Source organism: Brassica napus, chromosome A9, assembly GCF_020379485.1.
Source record: "Brassica napus cultivar Da-Ae chromosome A9, Da-Ae, whole genome shotgun sequence".
Classification (NCBI taxonomy): domain Eukaryota; kingdom Viridiplantae; phylum Streptophyta; class Magnoliopsida; order Brassicales; family Brassicaceae; genus Brassica; species Brassica napus.
Window position 1 is genome coordinate 25,450,637 of NC_063442.1, and position 15,807 is coordinate 25,466,443.

A 15,807-nucleotide genomic window follows, 5' to 3' on the forward strand; every position below is an offset into this window, starting at 1 on the left:
ATATAAATATAATAACATTTATTATAAATTTAATAACTAATTAAAATTAAAATGTATTATATTAATTAAAATAAAATTAAGGAAATACAGTAATACATATTCTAACAAAAGGTCATATATATATATATATATATATTTACATATAATTTTATGTATGAAAAACTTTTAGTTGCCAAAGAGAATTAACAGTTAAAATTATAGAAATAATTTCAGATCCCTAATTTAATTGGAAATAATAATTTATAAATTGACTAACTAGTAAACAGCTTTATAAAATATTGAAAATGCTTTATTAACCGAGACAAAGCAAACGTGAGATAACCATGAATGTAATTAATAGAAAAAACTAAAATTATTAAAAATTAAAAGTTACTGTAGAATAACTAATCTAAATCTAAAAATACTAGTTCAACTTTTAATACATAAAACTAGATTTTGACCCGCGCTTGAAAAGCGCGAGTTTGTTTTTGTAATTAAATATATTTTAAACAAATTTCTATATAAGATAATGTATAAGTTTGAGCACATTTATCCAAAAACACAGACTAATCCGTACTAAACTGAAAAACCAAAATTGAACTGAATTGCATAAATAATAGAGCAAACCATATATCTATGACTGAAAAATTGAAACCAAACCAAGAACCAAATGAGTACCTGAATTTTCAAATAAAAATTATATATTTAAAAATATTAATTACATTCAATTTTAAATAACCAAATATCATAAAATTATATTTATAAACCGGATAACCCGAAAACTTGAATTACCTGAATATTTTTATTTGGTTGATAAATAATTTAGTTAACCAAAAGTATAAATTATGTATATAATTATTTATTTAATATATATATATATATAACTATGTTTAATATAACACATAGTATCAAAACTATTTTCAAAATAATATTATGTTTTAAAATAAGTAAATTTTGTTCAAAAACACAATTCTACTGCTAACCTATTTTAAAGTATCGATATAGTGTTAATACATAAATATGTGTTTTCAAAGTTTTTAGAAGTTATCACTAACCGATTTATAATTAGTTAGACTAAATATTTAACAGAACCAAAGATAAATAGCCATTTTCTGAAAATATAGCAGATGGAAAGATTGAACCGGTTTTATGTAGACTACAATCATATATATGGTCTAGGGGTGGGCGTTCGGGTACCCGTTCGGGTTCGGATCGGGTATTTCGGATTTTCGGGTATTTCGGTATAGAGGTCTAGAACCCGTTCGGGTATTTCTATACTTTGGGTCGGGTTCGGGTATTTTTAGTTCGGATTCGGTTATTTTGGATCGGGTTCGGATATTTAGATTTTGAAAAAAAAATTAAAATTTTTATTTCTCAAGTTTGTTGTATTTAAAAATATAACTTTCAGTTAACTAATTTTTTTATTTTTAATAGATTGAATGGTTAATAGATTTGAACATAACATTTTAAAACTAAAAAGCCAATAATTTAGTTTTTTTTTTAATTTTGGATGTAATGTTTTGCTAATTTTTGAAATAAAAACTTGACATGCATTTTAAGTGAGTAGCAAATCATTTTTTTCGTAATTGTATGTATATCATATGAACTTAAAGTATATGTAGTATCAATATAAATATTTTATATAAAATGAGAGATATAAACTAGAAATATAAGGTTAATTATACATATGTTCGGTTATCTTCGGATATCCATTCGGGTTCGGGTATTATCCGTTCGGGTTCGGGTATCCAATCTCTCCTTATTCAATACCCGTTCGGGTATTTTGCTACTTCGGTTCGGATTTCGGTTCGGATTTTTCGGATCGGGTTCGGGTGCCACTTCGGATATCGAGTAAAGTGCCCACCCTTATATATGGATTCGTATAAGAACTGGTTTGGTATTAAATAATACAACCAATTTGGAATATTAAGTTGTGACAAACAACCTTTAGTTTGTGAATGATAATGCTGAAGTGTTCATATATAACCCTGTTCTTTTTGTAAACGCAGCGGCAGCTTTCAGCGTCTAGAAAATACACTCTACTTTTGTTGCTTTATACACAAAACATCGGAAATAATGACGCGCCGGTGTTAATATAATAGACGCAGCGGCAGTTTCCGAGCTATAATTGACCGCTTAAAATTCCAGCGTCAGTCGCGTCTCATTGCGGTGACTCTTTTCACCGTTGCGGCAACACTTTTTAAACTCACACCATCCTCGGTATCGTTTAATTTATTGTCGCTCTAGTAATACTGATGGACGCTGCCGCTGGACGCAGCAGTGATGAAACGAACAGAGCTTATATAACATGGTTAATGAGATCAGTTTAGTTAATAAGGTTGGTATAAAATAATGGTTGATCTCTGTAAAAGATGCAATTTTTTTTACAATGGATATTGTATTATGTTTATAGTCTCCAAAGATATTTACTATTAAATAAATCACAAGTAACCATTACAAATACAGGGTGGACATTATTTAATAATAACACAAAATAATTATGATGGAATAATGTGTATATAGTAAATGTATATGTAGAGAATTAGGTTAGTATCATTTTTATGACTAATTTGTCTTTAGTGAAGAATAATGAAGTTAGTAGTATGAGAAATAATAGGAATTCTAGTTAAATGAAATGGTCCAACTATGACTTGTTTTAAGTAGATTTTTAGGACTCCTTCCCTTTTAATAGTATCTATATTAATAAATTTGAGCAGAATGCGTCCACCTCAGCATACCCTGCTCCTTTTGATGACACGTGGCGAGCAACAGGCGCTTCTTTTGTTTTTCTACATGAAGCTTTTCCGTAAAAGTTGAAGTCTGTGATTTATTGGGTCATTTCTCATAAATTATTGGGCTTTAATGATATTAAAAACCCGTTTGAGATTAGGGTTTGGATCCACGCCGTCGAATATCGTCTTCTCCTATTTCCTTCTCCTGTAACTCATGTAACGTCTCCTGCTCTCCTGTATCTATGTGAGGCCATTAACATTCGCATTCAATCTTAGTTAACTCGACCCCCACTACATCTCATTACTTCACCATCTCCGTCCTCTTCAACTTCTTCACAATCTCCTTCCTATAAGTAGACCACTCTGGCGGCATGGTTTGGCCAGATTCATCTTTCTTCTCCCCTCAATGTGAAATCAATTTCATGACGAATGAACCAATTGCTCCTTAAAAACCTTCGTCGATGCCACTACCTTATCTTTCCAGCACCCTCCAGAGTTCGAGAGACTTGCAATGCTTCAGAAAGTCACGTCGAAGCCGATCATTACACCTCTTACTTTTTCATTGAAAACTTTTCTGCTTTCACTTTTGTTTTTTTTTTTTTTTGTTTTTTTGTTGTTGCAGACTGAGTGCTCCGAAGTACCAGATGATTGCATTTGAGCCAGATCTTAATTGGTCTCCTTTGTTGATTGATTCCCAGAAATTTTTAGGCCTCGCCACCGTAAATTACTGAATTCTATGATCACCGGAGGTCTGTTCTTTTTTATTACCAAGTTTTCTCCAAACTTTCAGTATATCTTACCATTTGATGAACACTTTGAATATTGAATAGAGAATGAACCATTTATCTTAGTAATTTTTTTAGTTCTAATTTTCTGAAGTTGTGGTATAGGTGTGGTGTTTTTAGGAGACGAATGTTATTGCTTCGAACCTTGAAAAGTGAATCACTTTCTCTCTCAGGTTAGTGGACTACGAGAATAAGGTAAACGTCATTGCGACAGTTTACATTCCAAAGAAAATGTTTACGCTATCATACTCTTTTCTTTTTCATATTCCATTCCTTAAACCATGTAGTTTCCTATGGACTGTCCTTAATGATACTCTGAGAGTGGATGTGACAAATGCGACCATGGAGTGTTGGAAAAAAGTACAGGAGGGAAGTAAAGAAGGCAACACTGCAGCTGGTGGACATAGACTGCAGTTACTTTACTGTTGACTTCTTCATGAAGCTTCTCCAGCTCTGAGAATGTCGACTGTTTTTCTTGGTTTTTGTCGATGGTACCGACACCAAAGAGACCTTTAGGTTTTGGAATTTTTGTAGATGATCTACCCTTGAAGACATCATTCTCAAAACCTTTCTTTTTAATTCAAACTGAAATGAACTAAAAAGGTAATCTACTCTGTCCCACATGAAAGCTATTTATAAAGCATCAAACCTTTTTATTAGAAAAAAAACCAAGAAAACTCTAATGACTTCGGAGAAGTGTGCAATATAAACACAAATTTCATTGTACTAAGAATCTATAAAACAAGGAAGAAACCTATTAAATATAAAATTAAGGCTTTGACGAATGTTAAGTAACAAAAACAACATAGGTTTCTTTTCGACAAGATGAGGCCATTTCCTTTACTAAATCATTATGAAGCCATATCTCTATCCAGGAAGATTATGTCTTGGGATTGGCACACATACGACGATTAGTTTTTTTTCTGCGTGAAACCACAAAACCCATTCACAATATGACTCCTACAACAGAGAATAAATCTTACCAAAAGAGAAAATATTTAAATACTATTCAAATTTGATAAAACTAATCCAATTATATATAAAAATTATGCTTTCTACCATTCATGAGTAATACACTTATGTTACTAATATAAAAATTCATTAAAGTATATTCAGTATAATATTAATTTATTTATGAATAATAGATCCACAAGACTTGAAAAAATATAGAACTTTTTGGCCATTGGTAGATCTATTAAAAATTGCACATATATCAAATAAAATATTAGTGCTTATATATGTATATAATTTTCTTTTGAAAAACAAATCTGTATATAATTAGGCTATAAATATTAAGCTAAGCTTAACCATTTCAATAGAAAACTGAACTTCTATATTTTACAGTCAAATTAAATACAGATCAAATTAAACCAAAATTTAAGTTTCTTAATATGTTTTAATCAATCAAAATTAATTTACAATCAACATTTTAGAAAAAAAGTACAAAAATATATAGCAATTAGCAAAGAACACTTTAAATCTAGGTAGTAAAATATGTATTAGAATATCTTATAAAGTTTTTAAGCCTTCATCACCATTAACAGCTATATTTACAGAAAATTTACATCAAACTTCAATACATTTTGTTACGAATAAATTATGTAAAAATACCAAAAAGTCTATAGATAGGCTACTGTTATGAGTTTTTATTGTTAATGATTTGTTTCTAATATAAACAGCCATATTATTATTACCTCTAGAATCATTTATAAGTTTTTTAGGAACTAAAACATTGGAAACATCTATGTTAGAAACTGATTCTTAAAAATATTACAAGTTGCACGCAGATCATAAATGGCTTTATAAAATTTTAGTTGCAATGTTTTGCATGGATTTATTAGAGGTAGAAAACTTCCGAATGAAAAAGAAATCAACATGTGAAAAAACAAAAAAATAATATACCTATCAACTTACAACTACAAGGAATTCAAAAACCATATTTGAAACTTACAAACATTATCAACGAGACAACGACCATTAGTTGTATGTGGGTAATCAAAAATCATAAACAAAAAAAAATCAGTTTAATCTTAGTTCTGATTGCAAGGTCAGAAAATGATTTAGTTATTTTTTTGTCCCAACAATACAAACCAACCAAAGACATTTTGAAACCGAGAAAACTAATAGAAGGCATGCTATATAAGTATGACGTAGATTTACACAAAAACATCTTAAAGGAGGAAAATTTTCTCATATTTGACATTCTTTCTAAACACAAGTTAGAAAATGCTCTAAAAATCATATATTGTAATATAAAAATTTTAATATTATAGACCAACTTGATATTGTTTTTAACACAAGAAAATTGAATTATATTTAAAATACAATAAAATACGACACGTAAATAATTGAAACAATATCCCGCCCGTAGGGCGGGCAAACCACTAGTTGATAATAAAATTCAACACATATCTATATCGAAATTTAAACTTTTAAGGAGAAGAAGCTCAGAGGAGAGTATCTTCAGAGCAACAGCCAATTTTGGAGGTATCCCGCAGCCCTAAACACTGAAGTCCATAGAAAAATCGATTCTCAAACCTTCTTTCGCCAAGCTTAGTGTTGCCTCGCCATCATACACACTTTTGAGCACCGCGCACAGACCTTAGCTTCAAGCGACCAAGGAAAGCTTCCACGTCTAAGAGGGAGACACCATTTTAGAGAACAGCCATCCCCAAACTAGGCTTGTCGACATAGGAAACTCCCACAGCCACAGTATTGAAAAAACGCTGGCCCCGATAGCTAACTAGCAAAATCCAGTGTACTTTTACTGTCCTTTAAAAGAGATCAACAACCATCTTCATATGAGCCACCAGAGCCTCGGCTTCTACGAAGAGGACCACCATACATGGTTTTAAACATGAAGGAGAAGAAAGGGTTATGTTTCCGGCGGACCACTAATTCCGTTAGCGCAGCGCATAGACGATAAACGAATAAAAAGAAATAGGTGACATGGAGCATCCTCAGGAGGCCGGCGAGACGCCAGAAGTCAGAGCTCCTTCTAGATCTAGGTCCAGTCTTGAAAGAGTTGAGAGGAAAATACGTGAAAGTAAACATCACTTAAAAGGCCAAAAAACGTTTGGTAAACAATATTTTACCAGGTAATAACTTATGCCTTTCGCGAGGTGAGATTATTAAGATAAGAAGACATTAGTTATGTTTAATCGGAATATCGTTCGGTTTTTACGTTTTTTTTGTTTTAGTCTCCTAAAATATAAGTATCATTCTAAATTGATATTTATTTTGTTTTGTTCAATAAAAATGAGTGAAGTTTTTCGTTTTTTTGGTGATAAACCCGAAAATATTTTTTTTTTGTTTTTATTTTAGACTATATACAATAGTTTCAGTACACAACACATTTCTCATCATCTTCTCTTTCTTTCACATCAGTCTATCTCTCTTCCACTTAATAATTCAACACCCACTCATTTTTTATATTTTATAATAGTTTATTTATAAAATTAAATACCCTACCATTTTTATTTTCATATTTTTATTTTGTTCTATATTTTTGGATTTGTAAATATAATAATTTTTAGTTTAAATTAAATTACAATACATAAGAGCTAAATAAATGATTAAATATTTTTTTATTTTTATAATTTGATTAAAAAAAGTATTAAAGACGAGAAATATAGAGAGTTATTATTAAAAAATAAAATTACAAAAAACTTAAAATTTAATACAATACATTAATAAGCACACAACACAAATAATAAACACACATATCATAATTAATACAATAAACTCAACTCACACACTTAAAAATCTTTCTAACCATGGAACATTCTGAATTTTTGCCATATGTGTTTGGCTAGATCTGCTTGCAATTCGTGATGCACATCTGAATCACGCAACTCAGATCTAGCACGCACGTGATTTGCAAATGCAGGTAGCACTTCAGTCGAGAATGGTTGCGGTGCGTTAGACCCACTTGCCTCATTTTGATCATAATTGGTCCAGTGTTGATAATATGTATCTCATTCATCCTCAACAATCATATTATGCAATATGATACATGACCTCATTATGATAGCCAAATAGGAAATGTCCCACAAGCGAGCTGGTTAGCGAATGCTTTTAAATCGAGTCTGCAGCACTTCGAATGCACGTTCAATGTCCTTCTGACATCCATCCTGAACTTGTGCAAATAACTTGTCTAGTTCACTTTGAGGAAGCCTAATCAATTTGACGAAAGTAGGATAAGAAGGATAGATACTGACAGCCATATAGTACGCCGTATTGTAAGGTCATTGGTTCACGAAGAAGTTCACTCTTGGAGTATTTCCTTGTTCAACATCATCGAACACTAGTAAACGATCTAGAACGTTTATTCGCTACTCTAGTTTCTACCAACAATAATGTATGTTCCATATTTGATTCACTCACTCAATAGCAACAAATTTTGCTCAGTGGTCCATTTGGTGTTTTTTCGGGTAGCAAGAGTTGAAGTGTCTGCACCAAGAGTGGCTTCATTAACCCCACTTATACCACCAAGACTCATTTGTGTAGAAAATTCGGAAAATTCAGTTGCTCCAACATCCAGAGCAACTTCATTATACGTCGGAATAGAAGAATAAGCGGGTGGTTGAGATGAATATGACATCAGCAAACCGTAATATTGATAATAGTTTGGAACAGCTGACGGCATGAAGAAACTTGGTGGAAAACATAATTTAGTATGTTTTCGGGTTGATTGGGTGACTGATTTTGAAGTAGATAATTGTTGGGATTTGGATAGTTGAAAGGATAGTATAAAAAGTTTTGGGTAGTATTATAAGGGTTTTTGTTGGAATCCTCTTTTTTTTCTTTTTTTTTCTGAAAATCTAGGTAATCCGGACACCCAGAAAGAACCCGATTAGCGCCTAAGTACACCTCCGCAGAAGGCATCCTGGAAGGCCACCTTTTCACCCCATTTTAATCGACGGTGGCCATCGGGATTCGAACCCGGATCCGTATTGGGGCCAAAGCTCCCTCAAAACCATTGGGCCATCCTCGCTTGGTTATACCATTTTTCAATGAAGATAGAAAAATATAGAAACGAGAGTTTATGAGATGCTAACGATGATTTTTTTCTCTGTCCAAATATAATGAAACAAGTCTCTATTTGTAGAGCATGAAATGATAAATTTTGTTATTTTTTTTTAAATTAATAATTTAATATACAAAAATTGAATCAAATAATGTTGAAGAAAACAAAACTTTAACACAGCCAATCAAAAAAATCATTAGCACCACGTCTCGAGTCTCTTTCCTCAAAAAGTTTATATTGGCTGTGTTTAAGTTTTTTTATTGTTTGTACAAACAATATTAATTGTACATAATCTTAAAATGTCACCAATAAAAAAAAGTCATTAGCACCACAGCCAACATGTTTAATCTTAAAATGTCACCAATGAGATAACGCCACGTCGAGAGTTTCTCTCCTCCTCACCCAAATTCCATGGGTTTAACTTTTCAATCAGTTGTGTGCTAGCTCATTTTAAACTCCTAATGAAACGAACCGTTGCACCTAGTCAACTGTTGAAATAATATTTTCAACACACAATTGCACCTAAGTCTTATAAGCATTTTAGACTGTTTTGATGTCGAACCAATGGTTTCATTTTAGAATTTATAAATTAATGCAAAATCAAATTAAATCTAAATAATAACTGAAGAAAAAGGACATCTAATATATTTGTGTTGTTTGTACAAACAATATTGGTGACATTTTAAGATTATGTATTTTATATAAGATAATAGAATATTATTTGTGATGTTTGAATTTTCATATATGTTAGACATCATATAGAAAGTTGTATATTTATAATCATAAAAATTTGTGTTTATTAAGTTTAAAATTTTAAATTTTATAAATAGTATTTTTATAGAATTTATATAAAATAGTTATTTTATTTAATTTAATTTTTTATTCCCTGAATTTAATATAATTTATAAAGTAAAACAATTTGATTTTAATGGACATCGAGTATGGGAAAATGAGTCTTATATAGGTCTAATAAACCTTATTAATGTCAAGTTGTATCTCCGATAAATATGAATTAAATGTCATATATTTTTACCTTGCTCATCACACTTCGACATATATATTTCCATAATCAAAGATGTGAAATATATGCAAATCCACTATCATTAATCGACCTTGCAAATCACTCAATGTAGTAAAATATTGTCAAAACACACACGCAGTGGTTCTCTTCGGTATTGCAAAAAATGGTTTTGTAATTCGGGTTTAGTAGGCTTAACCATAATAATCCAAATTTCATCTACGACAAAATATTGCATGCATGAATAAGCAGCCTCAAATACCGAACCAGTGGCGGATCTAGAAACTATATGTATCAGGGGCATAAATAAAAACTACTAGATAAAATATAAAAACCATTGTCATAAAACCGTACAAATCATTACAAATGGATCCTACGCTCTCTCATGGATTGAAATCGCTTCACCACTGTTTCGTTTGTAACAGATTCAAACAACTCCTTTTCAATATAACATACTAAACAATCACTTAGAAACTCATCTCCAATTCGGTTACGTGTAGCTGTCTTCACTAATTTCATTGCAGAAAAGCACCTTTCAACACTTGCAGTAGCAACAGGCAATGTTAAAACCAACTTCAAGAGCCTATAAACTAAAGGATGTACAAGGTGCTTTTTTGTTTCCACCAGCAGACGAGAAAGATCTCCAAGATTCTTCAAATTCTTAAACCGTTCATCGTTTTTTATATTATCAATGTAGATTCCAAGATGGTGTTCCATAGATAGACACTCTCCAAAACTAAAATCATCAGGATAGAACTTAACCAATCTCAAAAGCTTAGACTTATCAAACTCACGGAAGGAATTGGCAGGACTTAAAGAAGCCATGCAAATAAGCAAATCAGTGTTTACCTCAGTAAATCGATCATTAAGCTCTTGAAGTTGCAAATCCATAACAGCGTAGAAACAATTAACCTTGTAATGATGCAGATTGGTTACACCAGTTTTTTTCCTTGGCCTCCGTAAATCCACAAATTCTTCATCCATCACAAGCATAGTAGCTTTATTCTTTTCGCAGAATGATGAAACTTTACCGATTAGCAAATCCCATCCATCTTCTCGAAATTTTTGCAACTCACGTTTAGTTGAATCTACAAGTGACATGGCATTTGAAATATCTTGATTCTTCATTTGCAAAGCCATTGACAGATTCTCAGTTACTCCCAAAATAAACAGCATCAACTGCAAATAGAACACACAATCGAATGTGTGAAAATACTTGAGAAGACCATATGCTTGACATCTTTTTGAGTCATCAGCGCCTTCATCTTGAACACTTTCAAGGATTTCAATGACTGAAGGAAACAACTCAACCAGACGCAGCAAAGTCTTATAATGAGAACCCCAACGAGTATTTCCAGGCCTTGGAAGAGAAATCTCTTGATTTTGTCCCGTTCCAGTGTTAATGTCACCACTGTCAATCCCTTCCTCCACCCTCTTCCGATTCATATCAAGAAGTGTATCTTTCCTCTTGCAAGAAGCCACAACCACATTCAGCAAAGTCGAAACCATGTCAAAAAAATTACTAACTTCAAAGCTCTTTTTCGCAACTGCCACCACAACTAGCTGAAGTTGATGAGCAAAACAATGTACATAATAGGCTGAACTATTTTCTCTAGCAACCAATGCTCTCAGCCCATTAAACTGTCCCTTCATATTGCTTGCTCCATCATAACCTTGTCCTCTCAACTGTTTTAGGCTCAATCCATGTTTTGCAAACAAGTCATCAACTGCAGATTTCAGAGATAAAGAAGACGTTTCTTTTACATGAGTAACTCCCACAAATCTCTCTTTAACTAATCCACTTTTATCAACAAACCGAAAGACAACAGCCATTTGCTCTTTGTTAGAAACATCTGCAGACTCATCGACCATCAAACCGAACACTCCATGATCGATTTCTTCCATGATAGATTTCAGTACTTCTTGAGCAAAACAATGTACAATATCTTTCTGAATCACTTGAGAAACCATCTGATTATTTTTTGGAGCGTTCTCCAAAATAACCTTACTTACAGCGTCATTTTGTTCTCCTGTATACTTCAAAAGCTCTACAAAGTTTCCTTTATTAGCAGAATCTTTTCCTTCATCATGACCGCGGAAAGGTAATCCTTGTCGTAACAAGTACCTAGAAGCATCAACTGAAGCATTTAACCGGATGCGATATTCATTTTTCACCACATCGTCTTGCTTATAAAAAGCATGCACAATTGACTGACCTTGATTCATCAAATCATCACATCTCTTAACAGCAATATTATGAAAGCTATTAATTCCACCTACATGCTCAGATAAAGCCTCGGGTTTTTTCCAACAAGAAAAACCTTCAGTCACAAAAGCATAATTTCCACCTTGTTTTGGTATGTCATCTCTGAACAAATAGCAACACAAACAGAATGCTTTATCTTTGGAGACGCTGTACTCTAGCCAATTACCATACTTCTCAAACCAAGCTGGATTAAACCGCCTCATTGTTGTTCCAAACTTCTTCTTTTGAAAAACATGACCATAGGGCTGACAAGGACCTCTAGTTAAATATTTCCGCCTTACTTCGTCTTTTTGATTCGGAAGATACTGCGATATCTTTTTTCTTTCAGCTGGATCCCATGGCAAAGAATCCAAATCATCAGAGTTATCCAATTTATCCAAATTTCTTTTAGAATCTGAAGCACTCGTTTTGTTATAATATCGCTCCATTTATCTGCAAATCAGTAGAAATAGTATATTATTATAAAGTCAATTACATTAAGACTTTTAACATGTTACTAAACTAAACACAATTCATCATATTTAGCTAATCAGTTTTTCACGTTAAAATCAAAATCATATATAATAATATTGGATGAGTCTAAAATTATTCTACATTAACATCACAAGTCACAACCTTAAAGCATATCATTAGACAATTTTGGGATAGAAAGCAATAAAAAGAGAATCAAACAAACATTTAAAATAGATATAATCATATAAACTAATTAAATAAATAGAAAAAAAAAACTTACATGGACAGAAAATTTCGCGAGTGATTCTAGCCGGTGGAAAAAAATTGCAGGGGAAGAAGACGACAGAAGAAGTTGAGAAGACGTAGACCTAGTTGATTTTCCTAAAACAAATATCCATATTTTCTATTTATTTAATAAAAACTGTTTTTATTTAAAATGGATTAGATCTGCTAAACTAAATAAAGCCCAATTCACTAAAATATGAGATTGTAGATATAAAAACTTTTGTTTTATATTTATATGAATTAGAATATTTTTAGTTATGGTAATTATTTAGAGTATAGGGGGCAAAGAAATAATATAACAACATGGGCATAACTTCAATTTGTTATAAAACTAAACTAATTTTAATATTTTCATGGTAGGCAATTGCCCCCCCAACCCACAACGTACCTCCGCCTCTGTACCGAACTCTAAAATGTATAAAATCAACAAAATCTTGCACATACTATCATAAGCTGTGACACAAACAATTGTGCCCTCTGTCGCGAGAACTTGACTTCTTAGCTGACATAAGCCAAGTTTTGTATAACATCAACAAAATAATGCACTTAGGATCATCAGCTATAACATCATCGAAATCTTGCACTGACATAGTTGTCGAGAACTTCATTTATTAGATGTCTTTATTTGCGGTTGCTGCGAAGGAGAGATGCTGAAGTCTGGATGGAAGCAAATTCAATATAACAAAATCGGGGAGCAGCAGGTAAGCTCTTGTCTCTCATCGCTCGTAGGATGGCGAAAACCATGTCACTATTTTGTTAAATTCATAGTAGCTAGTCTTGGATAAACACTAATGTGAAATGTGGAGTACCATGGCTAGTAACACGATCACAAGGAACAACATGTTGTTTATGGCCGTCGAGCTTTCTCAAAAGTATCATTGGGTATCGTACGCTTTAGAGGCAGACCTTCTAAGTTTTTTTGGGCAGTTGAGTGCTTTGCAACACTCCATCTCTAGAAATGCCCTCTGAACGCCCATCTCTAGAACACCCAGACCGCACCACCACCACAGTGACTTCCACCAGATCATGTTATCAGTCGTATATAGTGTGTATTGGTCCGTCATGGTTGAACCAATCAATCCAATAAGAAGAAACTGTAGATGTTGCACCCGACTGAGACTCCTCGAAGCCTTTTAACGTAGTAGGCTCTCTTGAGGTGTGATGGCCTCTGTTTTATTTTTAATAAAGCACTATGTTTTGAGCTCTTTATATCTGTTGTTGTTTTATATGTTTCGGCCTTTTTTAAGACTCAATTTCTCTCCTCTCTCTCGTACCTTTAATCGAGATTGAGATGTCTTCTTTACCATAATGAAGTTATCAAGTGTTATGAAAAAAATTAGTTCAATTTGAGCCAGATGATCTGCGACTTGGTATGAGCTAAATGAGCTTTGCGTCATATCCTTTTGTATGAGCTAAAGGATATGACTTCCTTGTGTTTAATTGTAATCAAAATAGGAAACATAATTGTGAAGAGCTCTATCAAGGTGACCCGCCAACGTCCGTATTTTCAAATTAATGTGAAGATGTCACGTGTCCAATATAGTGTGAAACCATTAAATGACAATGAAACTTTTTAATATATAAGGGATTGTATAGAGATCTTTTCATTATTATTTTTTAAACGTTATTCATTATATTTATCAGTACTATTAAAACATAATCACATTTAACTGTTAGTCATGTATAATATTTAAAAAAATTTAAGCCTTACACAATTTTTACTACATTAGTTACTATTAACTATACACATTGTTATCTAACCTAATTAATTATTTAGTCTATTTTAGTATTAGAAAAGGATTATGTGTCTTCTACTTTGAAAAATATAATATTGTTCTTTTTATGAAATTATTGCATGAAATAATTTTAATAATACATTTTAAAATACTATTATACTTTATACATTTTATTGTATTTTTATAGGAAATAAAAGTAGGATGAAAGGTAAATCTATGCTTTATGAAATTATCTTTAAAAAATGCGAAGGCATATATATAAACAGTGAAATGAAATAGTAACACAAAAATTTCTAATTTTATTAGTTATATTTATCACAGTTTTTTCTCATTCAGTGTATAATTATCAGGGTTTAGGGTTTTGATTAGAAGGTTATCATTAATTGTACTCTACTCGTGGTTTCGGTATATTTTATAAAATAAAATGATATTCTTTTAATTAAATTGTTAGGTTATGATTTTAAAATAATTTATTGTATCAATATATGCAAGAATATGAAACTGCCTGGTTACCCTTTCTATCTAATTTACATTAACAACATATGCAATAACATATGCCATGAAGATATGAAAAACAAATATTTTTTTATTCAGATGGAACAAAAAATCCCCGATTATTGCATTTATTGGTGACAATATATGTAAGAATATTATATACCAAAAAGACATTAAAAAATATTTTATTATTGTTAGCAAATTCAGATGAACAAAATTCTGGATTCTTGCATTTATTGCAAGTATATATGCCAAAAAGACATTCAAACAAAATATTTTATTATTTTAAGCAGATTCAGATGAAAAAAAATCTTGAATAACTGAAAGATATAAACAATATGTTATTATTATATTTCCAAATAAAATAGTTTAACTTTTTTGACAATAAAAATACTTATAGACATGTATGGTATCATATTTTGAAATGAATATGATATGAATCTAAATATTTATAATATCATTACCGTGCATTTAAAGAAGATTTTTACAGTTGAAAACTATTTGAAATGGAAATAATTACGGTTAGTTGATAAATAAAATCTAATTATTCTTTAACAATTTCACGTGGAAATGGAAACTTAAATTTGGGCAATAGAGTGTATGAAAACCTTAGGCAATTTTTTGTAACATTTGCAACTGATTGTTCACAATTAGTGAAGATGGTTTTGGAACCAGAAAAATAGTTTGCGTTTGTAACATACCTAGAAGGAATCCAACGACTGAAGGAAAGCTTCACATCAGTCACGGACTCAGAACACAAGGACATACACTCTTGCACCAGGTGCTTGTAGTCAACCACCATATTTAATTTTTATTAACGTAGAATTCCTTGTTTGGTTAATAAAGTCTAAATCAAATTTGTTTATGCGGATGATAAAAAAATAGAAATTTTCCGAAATACTTGAATCTAAATATTTATAATATCATATTGTGCATTTAAATAATATTTTAACAGTTGTATTGTTGTAACAAACAAAGATTTGTAAATATTTTTATATACCCTAAAATATTTGAAACCCTTAAACCTAC

The 15,807-nt window shown here is 31.6% G+C and overlaps 1 protein-coding gene and 1 long non-coding RNA gene across 2 annotated transcripts; one reads left to right on the top strand and one right to left on the bottom strand.

The window, feature by feature from the left end:
- The first annotated feature begins 2,317 nt into the window (after positions 1-2,317).
- LOC125577589 lies at positions 2,318-4,110 on the top strand. The gene is made up of 3 exons (XR_007316002.1): positions 2,318-3,460; positions 3,602-3,691; positions 3,784-4,110. It is a non-coding gene; the product is annotated as an uncharacterized LOC125577589 (long non-coding RNA).
- Positions 4,111-9,821: 5,711 nt separating this feature from the next.
- LOC125577590 (zinc finger MYM-type protein 1-like) lies at positions 9,822-14,315 on the bottom strand. Its single transcript, XM_048739044.1, has one exon. The coding sequence runs from the start codon at positions 12,235-12,237 to the stop codon at positions 9,904-9,906; it is 2,334 nt and encodes a 777-aa protein (XP_048595001.1). The 5' UTR covers positions 12,238-14,315; the 3' UTR covers positions 9,822-9,903.
- Between the last annotated feature and the right edge of the window lie 1,492 nt (positions 14,316-15,807).